At 43.0% G+C, this 25,926-nt stretch overlaps 1 protein-coding gene across 4 annotated transcripts; it reads left to right on the forward strand.

Moving 5' to 3' along the window:
* The first annotated feature begins 2,209 nt into the window (after positions 1 to 2,209).
* LOC112566641 lies at positions 2,210 to 25,926 on the forward strand. 4 transcript variants are annotated; one of them, XM_025242915.1, is made up of 19 exons: positions 2,210 to 2,298; positions 4,467 to 4,960; positions 5,261 to 5,409; positions 5,560 to 5,703; positions 5,946 to 6,282; positions 6,550 to 6,837; positions 7,191 to 7,247; positions 7,952 to 8,089; positions 8,415 to 8,542; positions 9,187 to 9,340; positions 10,417 to 10,518; positions 10,756 to 10,881; positions 18,397 to 18,572; positions 18,694 to 18,822; positions 19,137 to 19,303; positions 19,670 to 19,789; positions 20,003 to 20,159; positions 20,664 to 20,856; positions 23,336 to 25,926. In XM_025242915.1, exons 1-19 carry the CDS (start codon positions 2,219 to 2,221, stop codon positions 23,515 to 23,517), a joined length of 3,321 nt encoding a protein of 1,106 aa, XP_025098700.1. In that variant the 5' UTR covers positions 2,210 to 2,218; the 3' UTR covers positions 23,518 to 25,926. The 4 variants fall into 4 exon arrangements, with proteins under 4 accessions (XP_025098700.1, XP_025098701.1, XP_025098703.1 ...); XM_025242916.1 differs by lacking the exon at positions 2,210 to 2,298 and adding an exon at positions 2,435 to 2,823; XM_025242918.1 differs by lacking the exon at positions 2,210 to 2,298 and adding an exon at positions 2,876 to 2,957.

A 25,926-nucleotide genomic window follows, 5' to 3' on the forward strand; every position in this document is an offset into this window, starting at 1 on the left:
CTGACAGGTGAGTCGCAAGTCCATCGGTCAAGTGTAGGGTGGCCCGGGGGCTCACCCCATTAACTTACCTTTATTTGTACATCGCAGTGCGAGGGTGACACGTCGCGAGTGTTAAATAAACCATTATAATCACTGAGGACCGAGCTTGCACGATAATCTATTTGTTGCTGACGGCTGTTGGAGTCGACCTGATGGTTTAATCCATCATTAACTGACATGTAGCCACGTGAAACTATAGATGGTCGGAAACAGCTGGCGCAGTCATTCCCGAATCCCGGGAAAAAATGTAACCCCCTCCCCCACCTAAAAAAACAACAAAAAACAAATAAACAAAAAACCAACAAGTAAACACACAAACCAAAAAATCTGTTGAGAGTAATAAATGAAATTTACGCTAACCTCTCGGGCAGTGGACTAAATGAACAAGATGGCTTTGTCATGCTAAAAAGCGAAAATAATGATTATATCATATAACTTAGCGAAAATATATATAATGATTGTGTTTGGTTGTTAGTTGCGAAAGTGTTTGTCCTCGACCTGCTCCGTAACACTATACGCGAGAGGTCAGCACCGTGCTTCACATACCGAGCTGACTAAACATAAGGTGACCAGACGTTTCGGGGGCGAAAGCGGGACACGTGCCGATGATGGTGTCGTCACCCTCAAAGAACGTCGAAAAAAAGTGATTTTTAAAGACAACTGGGACATTTGATGGACTTGCTAGAAAGCCAGAAAGCGGGACATTGGGCGTCCCGCCTGATGAGCAGGCGGGACAAGAGGTCAAAAGCGGGACGTCTGGTCACCTTACTAAACACGAGTTATACGACATAAAAGGATGTACACATGCTGAGAGAAACATATCCTTGGAGCTTGCGTAGGTACATTTCTCTCACCTGCCTCACCTGTCTCACCTGCCCCACATTATGAAGCCAAGAGTCGCAGTAACTTAATCACCACACGTTATGTCCTCAAGACTGTGTACAAAGACGCTGAGACTTACAGTGTCTCACTTATCTGATAAGTAAAAAAAAAGTCGTTCTGATACACAGAACTCTGTTGTGTGAAGCGTATAATCGCATATATATATATATAATAGGATTAGCTTATAAAGGTCACCTCAGCACCTATCTCTGAGATCCCAAACATTGACATGATCAGACAGTTACAAGCAAAGATGTGGACATGTTGACAAAGGAGTGGATTAAAATAATCTTCCTTCGATCGTCTCTCGATCCCAAGGACAATATAAATCCGTTTGACTGTTTCCATAAAAACAAGAAGATAAGGTGACTGGAGCTTTAAATGTAAGACTGAAGATTACAATTGTAATTTTAGTGAAATTTAATCGCTGTGATATCCAACACCGAGGTTTATACAGACAAACACGAAGTTCACATCGCAAAAGAGTGCAACAGACTTTTCGTTCTACAAAGAGTGTGTTCTCGTTTGTACATTTTTCTTACTGGCATTGAAAATTGTTTCGAGACGAATAAAGAATTACAAATAACACCCTCGATCTGTGTGTGTCTGTGTGTAGCCATACAAAAACAGATTTCACACCTCGTAGTCCTCACTGGGATCCGACCTGTGGTCTTGTCTATAAATTGTATCGTCTACTTCGAGACGCGCTTTCCAACAATGCAAAAAACAGTTATATTTACAGCGGCTCAGTAAGTATTTATATAACAGGTATAAGTTTCTTTGAAACATATATTTATATATAAACTATTGTATACACTTACTGTAATCCGCAGCTCGGAACACCTGTATTACAACTCGTCACATTTTCTTTCTCTACAATAACAAAGTTGAAACTATGGACAGCAAATCACTCGTAGCTGCCTGGAGAGGCACAGTCTGGCACCAACCAACGTCACAGAATACGTTGGCCTTTCTACAGGATGAATTAAGTTCGATCAGATGATGGTACACTAAGTGCCAACCTCACACCCTGCAAAGACTTTTTTCTTCAAGCTTAGAACAATAAAGTCTACTAGTTATGACCTTTCGGAAAGATACATTATCATTTGAATATTTCTCTAAGCCCATTCATTTAGAAGACTTAACCATTAATTTGATTTGTTTCTGGAGGCTTCTGTGTGTTTCCTTATTTAAAATTTATATCAGTCGGCGTACGTTGACCAAAGGGTGGAAACTCCTGCACTTGAAGCACTTATTTCTTGCTAAGTGTTTGATTAGCTCCCTTGAATTTACTATTATGGGATTAGCTCGTCATTGTACAACGCTCAGTTTGCCGTCGTGTTTTGTTCAGCCAAAAGGAGAGGCATACCATTTTTGGTGAGTATGTTACAATACATAATCTCGAATAAAATGACTAATTTACCAGAAATATCAACAAATATGGTCTTACAATAAGCAGGGCGAAACAATTTTGCCCGGACTACGCTTCGGGCTGAATGAACACGTTGATTTGCATTTGAAATATTTCACACGGTTATAACAGAAAAACTGATCGTTTTAGATGAACTGAACATCCATATAATCATTTCTTTACTTTTTGCTCCTCTGGTCACAGTTTATTGACTGATCCGTAGACAATTAAACTTTGGTTGCCGCTTTAGTAAGCTATTCGGGCAAAATGTTGCAGGCTCGCAGTCCGCCATTTTGTTATCCAATCACAAAATTCATTATCGTCAGCCCTCCCTTCTTTAATTTGCTGTTTTTGTTTGTGGGGTAGTTAAGAGCGATTCATGAACCGCGAAACCTAAATGTTCTTACGAAGACTGTAGCAATGCATGCTGTCACAAAGTTGTGTGAAATGCGAGAAAGATTTTTCTTGCCAATAAACATTTGCTCCGTAAGGTATTAAAGAGATTGACAGATTCATGTAGTGATTGTTAGTGGCAGCAGGTGTAGGGCTCGGGGCAGTTCGTCGCCGAACTTCTGTGTGCCGCTTTGACTGATCCCACGCACACTCAAATCAAAAGGAATAGAAAGTGCCTATTTTTCTCATATTGATGAACGTATGAGAAACCTAATTACATGCGTTACACATCAAGGAAATAACAGTCACAGCAAAACTAGCACAACAAATATGACTTACAGACACGAGTGGTGTTTATTAAGAGGGGAAGGGTTATTCCAATTTTATTGATTGAGCACTATGGCAGCAAGCTTTTTTGCTTACAAAGGCAGTTATACAAGACAAGGAAATATCAAGATAAATAATAACAGAGTAGAAAAGAAAACCTATTACACAAAGAAGTATATAAAGCAAGTCAGCACATCTGTATTTCCTACTACATGTTATGCACATTTTTTTTAGTCATTGTTATCTAGAGTGTTAAAAATCAATGGGTTAGCAAAACCAAGCAGAAGGACTTGTCTGTTTTAACCAATTAGCAAATCTTTAGGAAGGCATCCTGTATCCTTACTATTCCTGATCATGTGTTGCCATGTGAGTTTTTACTCTTGCAGTTCATGATGCCTGTGTGCAGAGCAAACTATCACTGCAACTCTTTCATTCATTCCATATCCCATACTCTTAATTAATTCCACTGGATGTGATGTGTTAGCCTGAGGTGACCTAATATAGTGTACCAACTGTGGTTAACATGTATGTACTCAGCTGTATGCTGCTAGCTAATGAGCACCCATACATCATACAGTCGGACCTCGATAAGTCGACCTTCCCTAAGTTGAAAACCTCCCTATATCAAATTAATTGTTAGTTCCTGGCCAAATACCTGCGCCTATTACGCCATTTTCCCTAACTCGAAAACTCCATAAGTCGAATTTTTTTTCGGGTCCCTTTGAGTTCGACTTATTGAGGTCGGTCTGTATATGTAACTGCCCTTGTGGATAAATAAAGTTGTAAAAGCATTTTACTTTCCTTGATGGAAATAAAACCCAAAGCATGTAATGTATCCTTCAGTTTTATTGGCAGCATGTTTATAAATTAATAAAGGTCAGATGAACAGAAAACAGTTCCAGAAAATTCTTGCAAATGTATTTGCTAAAGTGCAGTTATGCAGTGGAGCACAAAATCAATTGCCACATTCATTCATTCTTGTTTTAATGTTTCCTGCTGAATGGCGTGGATTGAAAAAAAAATAGTTTTTTCAAGTTGTATATTGCACACAAATAAATACAAGTGTATATGCACACAACTATACCTTGTTTATGTAATCAGAAATATAGAGCTACAATCATAACTCATTATCACCCCCATCCATCAAACACAAAATTGAGGCAAGAAGTAAGGGTAGCAGTATAATCAGGGTTTGTGATCCGTAACTAGAGGTTGCAGTTGAAAAACAAGTTTGCTTTTTTGCTTTCTAAATCTTACTGTTTTATTTTTTTTAAGGACCATTATGGTATAATTACTGTTATTTTCACAACCATTAACACTAGCATTATTATTAAACTACCAGTGACATTACATTTCTTTATAAATGTAGAAATGATTTTGTGACTGTATTTTTGTACCATGTTGGACAAACCAGCAATATGGACTCCAGGGAAGAGACTGATTCTCAAGTGCAAGTACACAACATGGTAGAAGCTTGTGAAGGACAGCTGTTCACAGACAATACAACTATACCTCTAGAGCCAAACTCAGTCAGTGATGGTGTTATGGGTACTTTGTCTGTCATCGTCACAGAGTCACAAGTTCCTGTTGGTATGCCAGTCACTTCAAGAGCCATTTCGTTTGGCCAGCAGATGTATATTATTCAATCAGATACAAAGCAAGGTGCTGGCAATGCCCTTGCACATGGTTTTGTCTTGTCTGGCAACACTCTATCTGCTACTTCCGGAGCAACTGGAGAAGCAATGATCATGTCTGGATCTCCCGGCGAAAACATCATTACAAGGCACACAATGCCAGAGTTAGAGTTCACTGGGGAGACAACTGCTATAGACGATGGTGAAGATTTGACTGTCACTTATCAGAGACTTCAATCAGGAGCAGTGTCAGAGAGTGGTATTGTGACAACAGGTGAGAATCGAAAGAGTTTTATCAGACATCAAAATGCTTTCTTAAATGAAAAACATGAAACTTTTTTGGCTTATTATCCTTTTATATCTTTAGACCCCAAATTTCCTTTTTAAAGACTTTAATGTTTGGATGGACTGTCGTACAGACTACATCAGGAGAAGCTAGAAATATTACAGCAATTATCTGACCTTAAAATTCATTAAAAAGTCTCAAAACATTTTGATATGCATGTTCGTGATCAAAGCATTAAAATAGATTAGCCATTTAGCAAAGACTGACAACTAGTTCTTTTGGATGTAGCTGACAGCATGGAGTCAGGTGAGCAAGGGGAGACAATCACCCTCAGTTTGGAAGAGGCAACACAGATCATTCTTCAACAGCAAGGTCTTGAAGGGGCTGTGCAGTTAGCTGATGGCACATATCAGATTGTTGGTCAGCAGTTCATACGGGTTTGTTTTCTACTTTATTATTAAAATATATAAAAAAATAAATGTACAGTTATTTGTGTTTTGATTTGTCACATGGAATAAAATTTCCTGCTCCAGACAATACAGAAAAGTGAAGTCTGATTTGTTTTTTAAGAAGCATTTTGTTTCCAGGTCTCTCGAGATGACGATTCTGTAGACACTCAGACTTTGCCAGTAGAAGTTGTGCAAGGTCTGGTGAACTTTTCACAAGTGGATGGCACGGCAGCATCTCTGCAGGAGGATATTAGCTCTCATATACATGTAGTTTCAGATCAGGTACAGAAATATCACCTTTTCTTTGGAATGTGCAAAATCTTCCAGCATTGGTTTTAAAGGACGTGTTTGACATATACCCTAGAGCACTGAATAACGGTTAAGCTGTTCGAAGTTGAGACATGTCTTATGGGGGACTTAATGTGCTGCTTGAATCTTAACATTTATATCTTAATTTTTCCCATAAATAATTTTATGTAAGATTTGTTTTCACCTGTCATTTTATTGATTATCTTTTGCTGCAGAATGTCGAAGATGAAACAGAAGGAAATGAGTCAATACACGACACCACAGAAGGAACAGTACTAGTGGAACACTTGCAGAGCCCCCGTGTACAAGTGAAGACGGAGCTGCATGGTGCTGCTATTGATAGTACAGCTACAGCTGTGAATCATGAAGCCTTAGTGCTAGGATCAGATTCCACCATTCCCAGGCAAGACCCACCAGATCCAAAACCAGACCTGAACTGTCCCATTGAAGTGACTGAGCGGACTCAAGTCATGATTAATGGCAAAAAGTGCCTTCTGATGCAGAACCCAGAGACTAAACAGCTATGTGCATATCCTATTCTTCCTCCAGAGGGTATGCATAATAAATTTGCTGAGATTTTTCTTTATTCTTGGCAGTTTTCAGCTCAGCCAATACTGCAAAGAATGCACAGCAGAACGCCTGATAATTTACTTAATGTAAATAAGTAATCTGCTATCTACTAAATTCGCCAATCATCTGTTTCCCCCGCCTCCTCCAATTGTCAAAAGTATTGTCACTTCTGATTATCCATGAACCTGAAGAGAAGCATCATAATCGAGATGCTTCCTATATTTAAAATTATTATATTGTTTTTTACAGGAAAAAAACGAAGAGGCCGTCCAAGGAAGATAAGAAGTGAAAGCAGTGAATGTGACTTCAGAATCATTCCACATTCTGATACACCTGTACCTATTGTTCCTTCTTCCACTATTATAGTTACGCCAACTACTCCCACCATCCCCACCCTCACACCTACCACAAACGCCTCTACAGTTGTGATTGACAGCAATGGGAAAACTGACACTGATGAAGCTCACTCCCCAAGTACTTATGTTGTTGGTGATCAGAACAGTGCAGCTGAAGGCTTGCTTGAATTATCAAATGCAGGTTTGTTTGTTGTTGATTTTTTTCTTTGATTGTGTTCTTGACGATGTGCTTGTGTGTGGTCACTGTTTTGCAGCATATTATTGCTATTTCTCATGCTCTCTCAGTCTTTTTTTTCTCTTTTTGGCACAGCACTTTGAGCCTGCCTTTAATAGTAGGGTAAAGCACTAACTCATCTTTATTTTATTATTATTAGTCATAATCACAGTGTGATGCCATTTTTACACGGATTTAAAACATTTCTCAAAAATAGCTGCAGCATGGGCATCTCATTTTTAAACTAATTCTGAAAAAAATATTTACAACAATCTTATCCATCCTTAAAAACTATCATAAATGCTAAATGTCTATTTTAGGGCCTGACAGCTTGCGAAGAAGCGGAAGAAAGCGGAAAAAAGCAAAAGTGTTTGATGGTGAGTAAAACCTAGAAACATGAAATGTGTAAGCAAAAGAGCAGTATTTTCAAAAGATGGGACAGTTTTGATTTAATCTTAAATGCCAGATTATAATTATGATGTTAAAAACAATGAATATTGCAAATATAGGTATAAACATAACAAATATTGATGCAAAGTTTCTCATTGTATCGAAAGTGTATAAATCAAGGGAGCTCTAGATCATGTCAAGAAATTTAGGTCGATTTAAAAATGCTAATGATTTGCTGTTGGGAGTAAGAAAATATAAAGGAGTTTTGGCTTGAGGTCTTATGTGAGACATTTATAATAAACTGGACACTACAGCTCCTTTGTTCTCCTGTAAGATTTTTTATTAGACTTTGGACCAGGATCAGTAATATTGTGATCATTGATACTTCAGCATACTTCTTGTGTTTTTTTTTTTATACCAATCTCTTTCTAAAGAAATTATAGAGAAGACCCTCTTATAAAGAAGGGGAAAAAAGACCTCACTGTAAGTTATCAGTCATGTGTAGCAAGTTGAAGCTGAAGAGGATTTTTAATTTTTGGATGAGACCTTTAATGTACATAGGCATTGAAGTAATATTTTATCACTTTATTTTTACTTACTTAATTTTGTGTTTAAGCCATTTGAGAAATTAATTTTTTCAAATATATATTTTTATAGCTTCTTTTACATGCTTTTTTTTATATAACAACAGATTATGATGTACTGGAAGCATCTAGTGAAGAAGAAAGTGTTATTGATGATGAAAAAGACCCTGATGTTACCATTTATGGAAATATACGGCGGCAGAAAGTCAAGAAGGAGACAACCCCATTTAATCCTTTTATGATGCGTAAGTGATCTTTTTAAAGTTATACAATGCCAGATAACAGTTTAACGCAAACTGAAATCTTCTGCATAAATGGGAAGATAATCTGTTTGATGGTGTAAATGTTTTAACCAAGTAAATAACTATTTAATCATTACTGAAAGTGTTGAGAGAAACAAAAATCTTGTCATTTGAAGAAAATGGTATTGTTGTTTTGCTTCATTTGCACCAAAAAAAAAAGTTTGTAGAAGTCTTTTCCTATCAGTCAATGTGTTTATTGCAGACACATGTCTTGGAGCATAAATATATCTTAATTTAAGAAAGACACTTGTAAAAAATTTTTTTTAAGCTGTGAAGCGAGGACGAGGTCGACCTAGGCGATACCCAGCAGCAGGTCAAAGCAGCACTCCAGCATCCATTCCAGCAGTTATTCTGCCAGGTGCAAATGGGCAGACACTTGTCATGGCACCTCTGCAGGTTTGTGATGGTTGATCACGTCTAAGTTTTTCTGTAATTCTTCCTCATTTTCTGAGAGAAATGAGGGAAAATGCAGAAATATGAAATTTGTTTACTTTTGGTATTATCTTTATGGCTAGAGATGTCTGTCATGGTTGTCATTGCTGATATCCACTTGCTGCTATCAGCACCCAGTTCTACAGTTTGACCAAAGTAGAAGAACAGATTTTCTCAGACTTTGATGTTGTGCAGAAATTCCAGTGTGAATGGCACAGCTTGCTTTGCAAATGAGCTAGCATTCTTAAATGCTTAAACAAAGGACAGAAAATGCATGGGTTGATTTTTTTAAGTGTTTGTATTTTCCTCTTTTATTTTCTTTCCTTTTTTCAGTCAAACATAAAATTGATCATTTTCTAATGAAAGTTTGAAATCTGGAACAATAAACCAAACTTACTGAGTTTCAATACAGAAGACTGAAAAGGCATTTATTAGATACCTGAAAATGATGGGCAAGCCTTACACTTCTAGCTGGACTCCATGTGTAGTACATGAAGAGCTCTTTATAGCCATGGCCATCATAGGCTGGTTAAAGGATATTAAAATCTTCTGATATCTTATTCAATTTTTGTGTCTGTTAGAAGGGTTCCATTTGCTTGTCATTGCAGAGCCTCCCAGGATTTCAGACTCATGTGAAAAGCACTATGCAGCAACTTGTGCCAAAGTCTGTCTCTGTGAATGATCCATCGTCTGTCTCAGCAGTGCCTACAACACTCACTCTGGGCCCTGACGGAGAGCGTCTATCTTTGGATTCCTCTGGAGGTATGTGACCAGTGTAATGTTAAGGTGTGTTGGCTATGTCTTGCAGCAGTGTGATGAGTGTGTCATGCTGCAGATATTTGACTAGTGTTTGTTTGCAGGTGTCATGTTCATGTGTGTCCATGGAGAAAGATGTACTTTTGATGCTTTCCCTAAAAAGGTGTTTCCTTGTGTATGTGTGTAAAGTTCTTTGAGCCTGGCTGGTTGAAGAGAAAGGCGCAAGATAAATTTTCTTTATTCTTGTAATGCTGCGGGCGTATTCCTGTCTTGTTGCAGTTTAAGAGATCATGTTATTAACTTACTTTGCCCTACAAGAAATATGATTGTTTAAATTACTGTGCATATAAATTAACCTCCTTGATGTTAACACCAAACACTACTTTAGTTCAGAATTTTATGTAGAAACAGTTAACCCCAAGTTTTACTTTAAGGTAACTTCAGTTTGATGTCATATACCAAGAACTGCTTGAAGTTAACCAAATTTTGACATAAAATTCCCAGTCTAAGTGATGCTGAGAGTTAAGGTCAAGGAAGTTAAAAGAGGTAGATGCAAAACTGTTTATATTTCATTTTCTACGTGTTTTCATGTTCATACATAAAGCTTTTCTATCAAACACTTCTGGGCTGAGTGACATTGGCATTTATGTAACATATTATGCACATAAAATTGCATGTCTTGTCATTTTACCCAAGGAAAGTTGTGTATTGTTTTATGCAAGTATAATTGCTTATGTTGCTCGTTGACTTCATGATATTTTTATAGAATAATTGCCTTATTCTCTATTTATCCCATGAAATTTGTCTTGTTAAATGAATGTTGAAATACCTGTACTTCCTATATTTACCGGTAACCTGTATTTTCTGGGAAATTTATGTATTTTTGTTTGGGAAGAACTGCATAAAATGCAACAGATAATTGTTTGGAAAGAAGGCTGATGATCATGTAATCTTGCATTAGCTTTTTTCTTCATTGTCAATTTCTTCATTGTATTTTGGCCTGCAGAAGTTCAGGTTTGTAATATGGCTCAGCAGTTTGAAGACCATGAAGAGAGTATACATGTGACTGACCTCTTTTTCAGCTCTTGACAACACCAGCAGTATCTTAGCTGCCGGTATGAAAACAGAGTTACTTCCACTTGGAGGAGAATCGTCCGACACACAAGAAGGTCTTGATTCTGCAGGTTGGTCTGACAGATCAAGTTCTTTAATTATCAAATATTAAGGAACATGAGGAGAACAAAATCCTAAAAGAAAGATTCTTGTATGTCAAACATTGCTGCTTTAAATCTTTCAAAATGGATTTGCAGATCCATTTGAAGGATTGTTCAGTCCATGTCACAATGGTTGCAAACCACATGCTGAAGTTTACTCCATGGATCATTTTTCACTCAATCCCTTTTCCCTTTGGTGACCTCTAGGTGAAAAAGAGCGCAATGAAGGCGAAACTTCCAGTGCTACCGGGGACAGTCAGCAACCGACTGTGATACAAATACCTGATAACCTTCTGCCAATGTTTGGCATCAAGAAAGATCCAGTCAAGATTGGTAAGTTTTGTGTGATAACAAATAAAACTTTTAGTGAATTGTTTATTTAGCACCAACCTTTGCAGTACTTTTTATTAGAGATAGGGTGTGCTAAGCTTCGTTATATTTTATAATATGCCTGTGAAGCACTCTAATTGCACAGACAGAAAGTGAGAAAGATGTTAAGCAGAACAAAAATAATCTCAAAGTTGCTAATGGATTAAATGGAGAAAAGAGCTACATACAAAGTTAAAAGTTCTGTCTTTCAAAAGTGCTTGATATCTCACACTGAGTTGACAAAATTCTTCTGGGAATATACAAACAAAGGCGGCCCGGTGGCGCAACAGTTAGCGCTGTTAGCGCCTGTCACAAATACATTGAAGGTTGGCTGCCCTGAGTTCGTTTCTCGTCTCGGGCATGCTGTTCTTTCTCTGCACGTGGCATCTGTTTACAGGGCTGGCTGCCCTCCGCCAAGGACGGTCCCAAGCCCGGCTGAAAAAGGAGGAGGGTTGGGCGTGGGGCCAGCACCCCCACCCCGTAAAACAAATCCTTGCTACCAAAACATCGACAACAGTTAAGACTGTAGTCGATGGCCTATGCCCCAGGAGGGCGAAGGGCCTTAAAAAAAAAAATATACAAACAAAACAAAAAGAATTTTTTTTCTAAATCAAAACATCATTACAGCATTATAAACATGATATAGAAACAATAGTCCAACCCTCTAATACACACATATATATGGTCCCACCCCTCCAACAGCTTTACACAAATATGAGTGACACTGATGCTTCCACACACACTAGAACGTGCACATGCACCACATACAGCTGTACTACTGATGGAGAAAATGGAATAAAGTTATTGAGTCCGTGTTTAGGGCGACCAGTAGTTTTCCTGGATGCCAGTTTGCAATAGAGAATGTCTTTTGGGCTGCACCCATTATCCCTGCAATGAACATGTTCTAGTTATCATAGCTTGTGTTGTCTAAGCAGAGTAAAGGAAAGGCCGGCACAAGACAGGGTCTTGCCATTGGATATGTTATTCTTCCAGGATATTCCTAGAATTTGATGGATGTTTTGCAGGTGCAAGGTGTTGAATCTTTTTTATTGAGTAGCTTATGTGGTCCATGATTCACTTCTATACAGCATCATGCTGATGATGCAGGCATTGTACATCTTCATCTTGATCACCAGTTTGAGATTGTTTGCCACACAAGTGTTAAGACGGGTGAATATTGTAGCTGCCTTTCCAATCCTCTAGTTGATTTATGTGTCCAGGGAAAGATTGTCAGTGATGCTGTTACAAGGTAATTGAACTTATAAACAACTTTGAGTTAATTACTTTGAGAGAGAAGGTTTAATTTTTCTTTCACTAACTTTGATTTCAAAGTTATCAATGGTGATGAGGGGCAACAGATATATGACATTCTGAATGTACTTGTTTGAGGCTGCCATCAGAACTAGTATTATTTTGCATTTCCTGTATTACTATAACTGTTTTGACAGTGGTGTTACACTTTTACAACTTTTATGTGCAGCAGGTCAGTGTTTACAGTTGAGAATGATATATAATTATGTGTTTAGATTTTTATGGAATTTTTTTTATCCAAACCTGTCGTCAAATGGTAATAATTTTTAAAAACATTTAATGAATTCTTTGTCTCCAGTAAGGTTTTTGAGATGTTTTCTATCAAAGATGCACATCCTTTGGGAAGCATTATTAAAGCACATAAACTTCTTGGCATTAACCCCAAGCATTACTGGGTTTTAGCATTTTATGTTAAAAATAAGGGTTTATACCGAGCAGTACTTGTGGTTAAAGCTGCATTAAGGCTCAAATCTTAGTGATTTTTTTGCTTGAAGTTAACTTCTGAACCTGAGCAATATTTGGGCTTAATTATTTTTGCATGAAATGCCAGTTAATTCCTTAGATCAAATCAGTATGAGATTTACTGTTCCTAGAGCTCCAAGGCTAAACCATGGGCAACTTTAGAGATATTATTGAGCATTATACAATGACAACTGTTTAGAAATTACTTTTTACAAGAGCAAGCCCATTTTGATCCATGCTACAAAATGTTTACTAAATTATCATTGCTAAATTTGATGCTGGCCTTTAAAGGATATGAGGAGCCGATTAACAGACCAACAGTAAATGCACCAGCACACACAGTATTCAAATAAATGTATCTGCGCTGTTAATGGTGTTAATCTTCATTAGAGTTTTAAAACATGCATCGTTGTGCAACGTAATTACTTCTGCTATTAGGCAGCATTAGTTTCAAGAGGACTGTTTTATAATTTACCAATAAATCAAAAAACGTCTGTAGGTTTAGGAAAATTTGTAAGCTGTGAATTTTGTTAGGGTATGTAACTGCGGGTGTCCTGAAAGTTAGTTGACTTGTATTCCCTCCCTTGCACCTCCATCTACCTACCACCTCAGGAGCGGACGTCTTTTGTTACAGAAGAAGCGCCGGGTCCTGTGATCAGTACAGTGCGCTGGGTCTGTCGTCTGAAATCATGAAAACAATCATACTTTTGCTTGGGTCTATCACTTTCCTTGCAGTTTACAAGCGATTGTAGTTTAATGAACTTGGATTGTAGTTAGATTCACAGTATACTGGACAGAAGGCACATCCACAGACGTATAGTTCGTGATGTGTGACAGTTCACCCATTTGTGGAGTGTGCTTTCCTTTGTACTTCTTTACGTGTGACTCGAAGAGACAGCGGTGTCTTGCGTGTGTTGTCTTACTAAAGACAGTTCTGTGTTGCCTGTCTTACAGAGGAACACTATGTCAGTTCTGACACAGGCAACCGTGTGAAACATGTTCTGCTCGTCCAAAGCATACAACTTCCCAGGACTGAAGCCTCGGGTTCCTCCATGAAATGAGTGTAAAGCAATTAGTGCACACACTTTGCAGCATTGCAGTTCTGTTTCATTCTTGGGTTGTTTTTTTTTTATCAGAATGTTTCACCCCTAGAGAAGGCTTGTGTAAATGGCGTGGGAATGTGTGTGTGTGTGCGTGCTCGCTTGTGACAGAAGTAACAAGCTCTGAGAGACTGCAGACATCCATATTTTGTGCTCCATATCAGCTGAGCTCAAGTTTATTCAGACCACGCTATGGGGGGAGGGGAGGGCTGTGGGGAGGATTAAACAGATTTCAGTTATCCACATAATCGGCTGAACTACACTTCCGCCTTCGCGCCCACACTATCATTTTGCCCGCAGCTCTTGTATCTGTTGGCCACCAGAGCCGCTGGCACCGGTGCCGCCATGAGACTGGCATTTATCACGCTCCGTCATGGGACTGTGTGAGGCGGCCCCGGCCTCTGGCGGTGAGCAGGGGGAGGGCATCAACGTCAGTACACGTACTGTATGTGTGTGTGTGCTTGAGAACACACCCCTGACCTCCGCCACTTCCATATCGAATGACGCGGAAACGCAGCCATTCACCTTGCTGTCACCTCCCTGGGTCGGTCTTTCTTGGTGAGTGACTGTCTTTTATTACATTGGACGCTCCCCTCACTGGGTACTTGAGGACAGTCAGTCGGCATACACTGACAGGTATAATAGCACACACACAACACGGTGGGGGTGGTGGGGATGACACCCAGGTGAAAGGAGCCTCAGTCATAAAGAAAAGTGTGGAAGTAATGGTTTCCTAGCGGTCTTTCTTTTGTTATCTCGGATTTTTTTTTTCTTACATTACTTTTATATCCTTGAGTGCAGGCTGCATTTGCAATTGATGTTTTGTGTGTCTACACTGGCCCAGAGCTTAGACTAGTTGTTGTTGGGAGGGGCAGAATGTTGCTGTAAGCTAGAGAAACTGCTTAGCGTGGTGTTATGTATGCCGCCTGTCACATCCGTTGTCAGACAGAGACTGAGGATGTAAATGTGGCGTGCGATTGGTGGTGGTGATGGTGATTCCACACCCTTCATCCCAGCGCCTGCCGGCTCCAGCCAGGGTGAACCACCGGCCATGTGACAGGCTCCACACGGCGCCGACAGTGGGAGGGGAGGGGAGGGCATCTGCAGCGTGCTTCCTGCGCCGTAGCGGGGGAGGAGAGGGGAGGGGAGGAAAGCAAGACCCCGTTGACCTGACCTTTCACCTCTATCAGCTGTGCGCGCTGTACTTGTGAACCCTTATAACGCTCGCGCTAGACACCAAGAGGACGAAGAAGATGGGACCGAGACTTGGGATTATGACTGGGAGGGGTGGCTGGATGTTGGAGAGGGACACGGCAGGAAGGGGGATCAAATGTGGAAGATTGTGTCTGCGCGCGCGCGCGTGCAGGTAAACTTGCAAACGTGCGTGCGTGCGTGCTATGCCATGATGGGGAGAGCGGAGGCTGTGGCGTGTGGGTGGTCATGCACATCATCTTGTGTCTCCGCTGTACCACGAGTTCAGCTAGAAGTGTCTGTAGTCCACAATCCTCAGAGCATTACTGAGTACGAAGTGGCTGACTACTAAGGTCTTGGTAATTCATCATGTGAAGGTAGGGGTGAGCTGGTGCCAGTTCCCCGTCCCTCAACCCTTCGCCATGTGGGCGCTAGAGAGATGCGCAGTCAGCACATCTGTTGACAACACTGTTTACTTTCTCAGGAAACTACTCGCCCTCGTCTGCTGGCCGGTATTTCACAACGCTGAGTTCGCTTGCTAATGATAGAGTATTATACTGTATATTTGTATACGTAGATGTATTGAATAGATCACTCTAGATACGACAGTATTCTTTGCAAGGAAGTCAGCGCTTGAGATTGGTAGAGGCCAGGAATCAAGATTGACAGTGCACGGTAGAGGGAATGCACCACCTTCAAGTATTCCCCGCCCACAGGATGAACTCCGCACCAGGACCTTTCTCGCGCTCCTCAGGTTCCCCTCCCTTATCCTCCCTGTGCTTTTTGTGCGTGCGTGCGTGCGGGGTGCATGTTACTATATTTGCTGGCCCCTGCTACCGCCATTCCACTTCCACTGTGGAAAGACCTGGCATACATCGCAAACTTAATAGAGTAGAACATCCTTTCTCTCAAAGCCTTGTCACCAAGTCTAATAAAGTAGAACGTAGAACATCCTCCTGTAGCCTTGTCATCAGAGCGGGGCTAGTCCAGCATGAGTCATGCAGGGAGAAATAAAACTGCAGGAATTCATCGCAGACGCTCGTCCTCACCACAACGGAAGTGGCTCCGAGGACATCAGTTAGTCTATAATTGTGTGTATTATCACGTTTGACTGGTTTTTGCCCCCTCTGCCTTGTTTAGATTGTCTGGCCAAGTGATGAAAGTATATCACAAGCTGTATATTATACAATTGTATAAAACGCATTTGAGCCGCCAGGAAGCTGAGTGGTCATCCGTGGTTAGGATGTTGGCGGCGCTCGCACTTACAGAGAAAAGAATTTCATTGAGGGCAAGGACAGTAGAAGAATTTCATTGACAAACTAGCTGCCTGGGGTGGAGGGGTGTCAGGGTTGGGTGAGGATGCGAGCTGAGCGGAAAGTAGTTCGGAGGGGCTGGAGGAAGCGGGTGGAGGTAGGGTGAGAGGCAAGCAGCGGAGCTGGTGGGGTGGTGGATGGGAGAAGGAGAGGAGAAGGATGCACGCTGGGAGCCTTGCTGGGTCCGTGAGCGCGGCTGTGAATGAATGGAGGACTCGTGGGCCTACGGTGTGGGAAAGTTGTGAGGGTAGGGGGGATGTCCTATCTTCTGCCATCCAACGACCCTGTTGCCACCCACCGCACTGGCAAGGTCGTTGCTGAAGCAGCAGCAACAGGAAGACAGTGCAGGAAGCACGATGCTACTCTCAGCTTCTGACGCCTGCTGGCACCGCTGTGTACATGTACTGCTGCCCCGCCATGCTCTGGTGTATGCACACACACACACACACGCACACACCGACACCCAGGCCGATCTCCACGAGACATGTGTCCTGTGTTATCTGGTCCAGCGTGTCACACGGTGTCGGTGATGTGGTGTCACAGTCACTCTCACTACACACACACACTTCTCGTTGTCTTGCCACCGCCTTGGGTGCACACCGTCCTCCATGCAGCGCCATGCGGCTGTCGGAGAGGAAGGAAGGGAGGCGATCTTGGGCTGTGGTGGGAGTCGTGGAGGGCGCTGCCGTGCTTGGCATCACTGGCACACAGGTACACAGGTACACAGCACTGCCATCACAGTGTGTTCTCACTGTCCCACTCACCCACGCACCAAATCACCATCTTATCAACAATGACAGCTTCTGTAAGGATCGAAAGTTGGCTGGCAAATAATGGTGTGATGTGTTAATACGGGCTGTGATGTCTTCACATGTCTTTCCTGGCATTCGGTGTTCTTGTATGGGCCTTTGAGTCAGCTGCGGTCCGCTATATGCCTATATGTGTATATATATATGATCTGTGAGCCCTAACACCTAACTACGTGTTGAGCTATTATTGAGGGGTAGTGAGACTAGGGTCCAGCTGATAGTATACAAAGGGGACCAGCAGGGCCCACCAGACAGCCGGACGTGCAGAAGCCAGAAACTACATCAGAACATCTGTCACTAACATTGCTTTGCTGAAAGTAAGCACACATACATGGACTGTCTTTTCCGAGAGTGTAGTCGTATATTGAATATTAGTGCGAGCCTTGTATATATATAAATAACAAGACAGTTCCATAGTCTTTGTGTTTTCTTGTACGTTTAAAAGAGAATTTCCGTGCACCCCGTAGCCTGCCGCCGCCATGCCTTGCTGCTAATAAATCTGCGCTCCATACAAGTGAAATGTTAGCGGCCATCGCGGCTTCCCCCGACTCGCCTACAAAAAGAAATAAACCATTCATCTCAGGTTGTTTCTGTTAGCACACAGCCTGAACGCTTTGATCTGCCATTGTTTGTGTGTGAGTCGCGAGTGCAGTTGTGTCCTGTTCGAAAATATACCAGGCTGTCTGAACTGGGCGTTGTCGGGCGCTCCTCGCTCCTTCCTTCTTTTCCTTTCTTGTCCATCACTCTCTCCTCCCTTCCTCTGCTTGGCTTTTTCTTTCAACCATTGTTCGACTAATACTTGTGCGTCATTGTCGCTGGGTTGTCTTGTTCTCTTTGTTCTTGCGGCTTTTCAAGTCGCTCAGACTGTTGTCGGCCCCTGGGAACATTCAGCAGGATGATCTGTTTACGCCCATCTGTGTCCACAAGAAACATTAAGTTGAAAAGTTAGGCTGTGTGCACATGCACGTGCATGTGTGGGAGTTGAGACTATGAGTGAAACGAACATTAAAAACTGATGATTCCGTCACATTACTCTGTCTTCTAACATTGTCTACTGCATGCTAAGAAAGGATGGTAGTCCGCATTGTCTACTGTATGGAAGTGGGGTTAGTCCACGAAGTGTTTACTTTTTGGTAAGAAATGGAGAGGGTTAGTCCACATTGTCTACTGTATGGTAAGAAAGGGGAATCAGTCAACATTGTGGTGTATATGGTTAAAACGAGGGTGGTGGGTTACTATGGGCATGAAGAAAGGCGGTATATCCGGATTATTTGTAATACGGTGTGTGTGCAGGTTTGAAGTCTTCTGAGAGTGAACTAGAGAAACTGAAATGTCCCAAGTGTGACTTCCAGGGCTACTACGTCCAGCAGTACCAGGCCCACATTGCCGCCCACAGCGAGGACACTTACAAGTGCAAGTGTTGTCAATATGTCACTTTCGACAAGGACGACCTTTTCCAGCATTTCAAGGTGTGTGAGTGAGAGAAAGAAAGAGAGTGAATAAAGTAGTGTTGATTGGCAATCCTATCATTGATTGTAAAAAAATTTGTTGACACCTGTAATTAAACTGTTCTTACTCTCGGGGCTTTAGGCGAACCACCCGCGCTGTATCTGTGACGTGTGCGAGTTCATGGCGGAGCATGCCTACATGATCAAGCGTCACATGATGCGTCACAACGCCCAAGGCTGCACGTGCGAGGTGTGCGGGAAGGTGTACAAGGTCAGCCACTTGCTTGCCTAACAGACTAGAGGAATCGATGTCATGTAGTACGATTCTTTTAGTTTTAGCGTGTTAACAGTATGTTGACAGCGAGGTCCTATAACACCATCATGCATTATAATACAAAAGCATTCTGCAGTAGGCCCACCCTCCTCCTGTCATGTGGGACCAGTTACATGGAACCTAGTGCGAGTCCCACAGTAATGTGATGGGGGACCGATGGTGTGTTGCTCGTGTCACATGGAACCTACTGTTTGTGGGTCCGACACACATGTTTGATAGTCTGTAGACGAGTGTCTGTTGGTCTTGGGCAGGACCAGTACATTCTCAAGATGCACGTCAAGATGGTGCACATGCCGGCGGAGGTGCTGTTCGAGTGCAACGTGTGCGGCAAGAAGTTCACGCGCAAGGCCCACCTAAAGCGCCACCTGCGTATCCATGATCCCGAGAAACCTTTCAAGTGCCCGCACTGTGATTACAGGTAGGCTGCCATATTGTTCTCAGACGATTTTCCTCGCCTAGCTCCTAAACTGGGTTTTATAAAATGTATTCTTTCCAGACCATCTAGCGCATCTCACTTGACATAATGGTCAACTGCTTCCGTGAGGAATTTCTCAGCCTTCACAGACTGACTTGCTGTCTCTGGCAAGAACATTACATCTCATTTTCTTTCAAATGCCCTTTTTTATGGTGGTGGTTGTTTGGTGGTGTGTGTGTGAGAGGGGTATATATGTAGATGTTTGTGTTCATAATTGTATATATATAGTATTTATTTGAAGTAACCCATAGTAAATGATGCCTTGAGGTCGATGTCCAGATCTTGACATTGACTGATTGTCTGGTGCAGGGGATGCGAGAGGTCAGACATATCAAAGCACCTGCTTATTCACGAGGACCCCAAACACGTGTGTGAGGTGTGTGGCAAGGCCTTCCGACACATCAAGAACAAAGAGCTGCACGTCAAGAGGTCTGTTCACACCCGAGCACAGTCTGTAGTCACGCGCTACCAACACTTGGTAATGTGCAGGCAACTTAGTTATTACTGCAGTTACAGTGAACACTTGTCTGCTGTTGCTGTAATGTGTAAAGCAAGTTCTTGTTGCTGCAGATGTATTGTGTATACTGTATAGCAAGTTCTTCATGAAGATGTAATGTGTAACGCAAAGTGGGGTTACTGCAGGCACAATGGACAGAGGGACTACAAGTGCGGCGTGTGTGACTTCTACGGCTACACCTTCACAGACATACGGAAACACATCGAGCGCAAGCACGCGGACATCAAGACGCTGGTGTGTGACAAGTGCGCCATGCCCTTCAAGACCGACATACAGCTCAGGGTAAGAGTATTTTCCGGTTTGTATCCCTCACCACGAGACTGCGTCCTGCTGCCTAGCTTGTGCTCAGTTCTGGTAAGCTTAATGATCCTTGTATATACACATTGTTCCTCCAGTCATGTGGATACACAGTACTGTAGCTTTACTCACGCCTCCTGTTCTCTACAATGTCCAGGAAATAAAGCAGTATTGTAGTAAGAGAGTAAAGGTGTGCTTACGCACTAAGTTAGCCTGGACATGCAGAACAGCTGTATGCTGTGCCATGAAGTGCAGACTTTGTTTGAACATCACCAATTCAATGCATGCTCGGGCGCATGTACGCACACAAGCGCGCGCGATCACTCACCCGTGCATAACATAATTCGCCGCTTTAAACAGTTGATTGTTCCCGTTATTTGTTTTGTTATGGCAAAGATTTGCAGTGACCAAACATAGTAGGTTAGCGTCTGTAGGTTAGACATGCGTGTCGGTCTGTGTGAGCTCCACACGTGTGCGTGCTGTGTGCAGGAACACCAGAAGGAGAACTGTGAGGTGCTGATGATCGAGCAGGCCCTTGCCATCGCCACGTCCACCGGTGGCACGAGCCAGGCTACCATCCAGATCCCGTCCTCCTTGGCACTGGACGGCCAGATCACCATCCACGGCCAGCAGATTGCACTGGACGGCCAGCAGGTCAACATCACGGTCCAACAGGTGGCAGGTGAGTTGGGCTGACAGTGAGGAAAGGCTGTATTTTATCTCTCTACCTTTGCTTTGATTCTCAGCGGTTTGTTTGATGTTCTAACTTCACTGTCTCTTACTAAATGTTTTCTTATTCTGAATAAAGATCTCAGAATTGCAAATACGCTGTCATAGCAACAGCTTTTGCGCGGCAGAGCTTGTCCATTCAGTTTCATATAAAAACGCTGACGCAAAGATGCACATATGAGAGAGAAGCCTGAATTAGTAGTTAATAGAATGTCTCTATCTATATACACGTATTCAGTTGAGAAACGTATTCAGTGCAGTCCTGATTTGATGAGTGTCTGAGAGGGCCCACCACTCACGCCTGTATAGTCAGCAGGTCCTGTACTGTCCAGTCGTTGACGCTCGTAAGTCAGTTCTCGCGGCGTCGAGTACCCTCCAAGGTGGCTTGAAAGATAGTCTTCAACAAGGTGTCGTGCCGGGGCGTATGGCCAGAGAAGACCATCTTATGTCATTTGACTGTTGAAAATAGAAAATAGCAGTAGTACGAGCGTAGGACATCTTGAACATCTTGATTAATACTGTGTGTGTTAGAGAAAGGAAAGTGTATCCAGTGCAGTCCTATTAATGGTTTGTGTGTATATATAATAGAGAAAGAAGCTTATCCACTGCAGTCCTAATGAATAGCATATTAAGAAAAGCGAGAAGCTTACCTAGCGCGGTCCTAATTAATGGTGTGTATAAAAGTAAAAAAAGTGTATCCGGTGTAGTCCTGATTAATAGCGTAGGCGTACGTCTACACATCGACATACCCACTGTTCCCTCTAACCTTCACCACGTCATCAGAGTACCAAAGCTGACACGTGGCTGGCCGTTGTCCTGCATCAGCTACGAATTAGTCATTCTTTACTTAAACGGTCACTGGCGTTCGGCCGTCCGCGTGGTGCCTTGACCACTTAACTGCTAATGAGTGCGGAGAGGTCCCACTGGTACAACAGTCACAGACCCGCCACTGCCTCGCCCTCCTGGTCATAGTCTTCTGCAGTCATGCGGGCTGGTCCTGGTCTGACCACTGTGAGAGGATGTGGTCACAGGGGTTAATGGCGTGCACACTGGATGCCAGCTTTGTCACCAGCCCTGGTCACTGGCCGAGCGTTTGTGTCAAGTCGAACAAAGGTTATAATGTTAGTGATTTATACACCAGTCTGTTGTCTTATTGTTGTTAATGAAATGACAGCGAGCAGATAGCAGCTACCAGGAGGCTGGCCTGCATGCACGTGTTCACGGAGTTCTTTCTCCGTCTTTCCGTCTTGATAGCAACGATTCTTGTTATTTGTTTGTCAGCCTGCCTTTCGCTGTTGCACATAGTAGGTGTACGTCAAATGCGAATTTAGAGCATCTAGCCAGCTGACAGAGAATGCTAGACAAAATAGATATCAGACTTGTAAACTTTGCACAAACCATAAAAGTCTTGTTCGAAAATACCCCAGTGATAAAGGTCAGTGATGGACTGATGGTAGCTGACTGCTGGATACTGTGTTATTATTGACTGAGAGGATATTATTGAGTGAACCTGCTGCAAACCTGTTTTTCGAGAGTAATAGTTCAAAACCTACGTTTTCCAAAAATTGTTTGTGTGTTGAGTGACGAATCTTTTGTGAGACTTGGGACACGCTTAGTGGCTTTGACAGTGTCTGCCTTGTGCCGGGTGCACCGCCCACCTCTCCGCTGTCCATGACTTGCATGCACCCGGCCTGTCTGCTGTCCATGACTTGAACGCACCACCCGGCCTGTCTGCTGTCCATGACTTGCATGCACCCGGCCGTCTACACAGCAGACATAACGGCCGCTCTCCTTGGCCTTTTCACCGGGTGCCACAGACCTTGCAGCGTGGAACTGACAGCCGCTTCCTGTTATGTAACCGCCAGCGTGCGCGTGGATGGTTGGGTGGAAGGGAGCGACACCAGCGAGAGGAGGGGGGAAAGAATTGAGGTGTCGGCGTGAAGGCAGGGTATGCACCGGCTGGCGGGTGGTGGCGCGAAACAGATTCCACCAGCCTCGATCTCAGGTTGGGGTTGAACAGCGGGCATTATGCTTAGCGATGGCGCGTCAGATCAGTCTCTTGTTTTTCTCGAGAACAATAATTTATGTTTACTTGAAAGTGATCAGAAATTCTGTGAACCCTTATTTTCTTTTTTTTTTTTTTCATCTGTCGTCATTTTAAATGTTAAAAAAAAATGTGCATATCAAGTTAGGAGTGCCGGCATGCAGGCCGAAAAAAAGAAACGTAATGTTTCACAGACTTTTTAGCATGTAGATATTCACTGTAATATATCTGTTACTGCCACTGTGCTTGACCAAAACAGACTGTGATTAATAGTTTGTGTGTTCGCTTGAACATTTCTGTTACTGCGACTGTAACTGACAGATTGTGTCATTATGTGCAAAGACCTATAATGTAACTCAATGTAACTTTTTTCCTGTGTTTGCTGCAGAGGACGACACGCTCTCCGAGGATCATATCGTCGAAGGCAGCATATCGGATGTGACGTCATCGGCGCACGTGATTGACACTTCCGACGGCTCGGCAATGGCCGACGGTACGATCCAGATAATTCCAAACGACGACATCGAGGAGGTGGTAGACCTGCCGTCGGACACCATGGGGCCGTTGTGATGACGACGCGCCGTCAGGTGCCAGGTGTTGGACGCCATAACGGCAGTGTGCTTTGTTTACAGGCAGCATGGACATCACAGTAAACATGGCGAGAAGCTGACCTCATCCACTTCACCAACGTTTCTAGTCCCAACATTCTCCCTCCCTGCATACTTCTCACGATGCGCGTTAGAAAGGAAAAAAAAAACCAGACAAGTGCGCACGGACGTTGCTATCCTCAGCTGTGTCGGTCTGTGGGAAGCTGCTTACAATGTGTTGATAGGATCACGTGATGCTAGTGCCCGGCCACACGTGTCTCCCGGATGTGGGTGTAGGGAGCGATTCTACTCACCAGGCCATAGTTCTAGTCAGTTTGGTGTCCGAACCGCAGAGATGACGACACGGCGCCGCGCTGCTGACCTACAGATGTACAGAATAAGTTATTATAACAAACCACGCTCGTGGGAGCCATAGCAGGACAACATTCCCAGTGCGGACAGGAAGGTGCTGCTGCTGTTGTGTTTCTGTCAGCGTGAAGCGCAGAGGTGTGGGGGCAGTAATCTGGGAGGTTTGGGGGACAACGTCATGGCTTACCTGGACGTGTTGCTGACTTCAGTGATTGGAAAACCTGCCTGAGAGAGTGTGATGGTGGCAGTGTGTGTGTGAGTGAAATGTCGCACTGAGTGAGTGAATGTCTCAGTGTATGTGAGTGAGAGGGTGAATGTGCCAGTGTGCGAGTGAGAGAGAGAGAATGTCCCAGTGTGAGAGAGAGAATGTCGCAGATATCTAGCTCATGACAATTGAAATTAAAAAGCCAGAGAACGTTGCTGTATGACAAGCGATGCATCTAACTGGCAATACACATCGAAACAGACTACAGCTGTAATAGCTGTCATAGTCGTTAGGCTACAAACACACAAACCATTCTTCTAGGTAGAGTGAAAGAACTAACTGTTAAAGGCTGGGCTGGAAACTGTTTTCAGCCTGACATGGATATACAGTCAAGAAAAGAGTCGCGTCGTGTATACGGCACGTCAGGACAAAGAATGTACAATGGTGGAGAGTGTACTACAGTCAACTTTCTGGTGTCCAACAGTAAAGTTCAGCTTTCTGTGTCTATGTGAAAGGGCCAGTCACTGGTGTCACGTCAGTATTCCAGTACTCAAATGGTCACAAAGTCTTCTGCAGCTTAAGAGAGACTAACACGTGAATATACTTCACACACGTGTTAGCAAGTGTGTCCTTGGTTTTCTCCTCGATACAAGTGCATCAGTGATCTGTTGAGCATCATCTACTTGGCTACTGCCAGCGAGTGACACTGCGGTCTGTTGTTGCTGTCGGTGCTGTCTGTGGACTGTCAACTGCTCTCTGTGCTACTCATCACACTGAGTCACGGTTACCCAAGGTCTTTCCATTCATCTCCTTCCGACCACTGTCAGGACAGAGAACAGGGTGAGCCCTGAAAACATGACAGTTGTACACGTGTGTGTTGGGGGGAGGCGATTGATATAGTTATTGTCTACCTATAAATACTGTTAACTACAGCTGGCTAACTATACAATTGTACACAGTCTCACATTCCGCTGTCACAAACAACTCCTACTACTACTAATGGGCGGGACATGACTTGTTTTCTCCACGTCGTTCTCCCCTGCACTGCGCAGACCGCAGTCGAGCATTTTCTCTGCTCAGATTCTGCCAGAACAAAACAAAAAAAAAATCATACACACGCAAATCAAGACAAAACCCAAAACACCCTTTAAAAAAATGTAATGCAAGTCGTAACATTAACATCAACACTGATGTACCCGTAAGAAGTTAAAGCATCCTCTAACACACACACACGTATGTGCGCACACAGCTCTATAAGAAGCCAAAAAAGTAAACCAAACTAACCAAGTGCACGAAAAAATGCACAATATCCGACAGAAATTGAACCCCAACGTTGGCATTGTTTAGCTCGCTGTGGCCAGTGCATCAGACAGCTTTAGTCCAGTTTCCACTTTATCTCTACTGCCCCTTGATTTCTGACCATAAACAGTCTGTGCACGCGGGGCAGAACTTATTAGAGAGAATGTAGCCGCCAGCAGGACAAGTCAGAGGTCACAACAGCTCACGTGACCATCGCCAGGTCAGTCCAGTCACGGCACGGTCATTGCACGTGCTGACACAAGCGTCGTGGCTGTGGTGATGTACTCAACCTTGTGTTTCGGGTGCACAGTGCTGACCTTTCCGACAGTCACCGCTGCTTCATTCAACTATTCTATTGCCTCCCCCACCTCATCTGTATCTCCCTCCCTTCTCGGCTTAACTACCATCCCCTCCCGCCATACAACTGTCAACGATTGTCTAAATAACCGTTTGTTTGAATTGTAAACCATTAAAGGACATGTACAGAGACCTTGTATTTTTTAAAAACCCTCTGCCATA

The sequence above is a fragment of the Pomacea canaliculata genome, linkage group LG6, assembly GCF_003073045.1.
Source record: "Pomacea canaliculata isolate SZHN2017 linkage group LG6, ASM307304v1, whole genome shotgun sequence".
NCBI lineage: Eukaryota > Metazoa > Mollusca > Gastropoda > Architaenioglossa > Ampullariidae > Pomacea > Pomacea canaliculata.

Bases quoted from the DNA above. Each gene is read 5' to 3' on its own strand.
- LOC112566641 (XM_025242915.1), top strand. From the start codon at position 2,219: ATGGGATTAGCTCGTCATTGTACAACGCTCAGTTTGCCGTCGTGTTTT. The intron at 2,299-4,466 runs GTGAGTATGTTA...TGGACAAACCAG, and splicing joins GGAGAGGCATACCATTTTTG to CAATATGGACTCCAGGGAAG. The intron at 19,304-19,669 runs GTAGGCTGCCAT...TGTCTGGTGCAG, and splicing joins TGCCCGCACTGTGATTACAG to GGGATGCGAGAGGTCAGACA.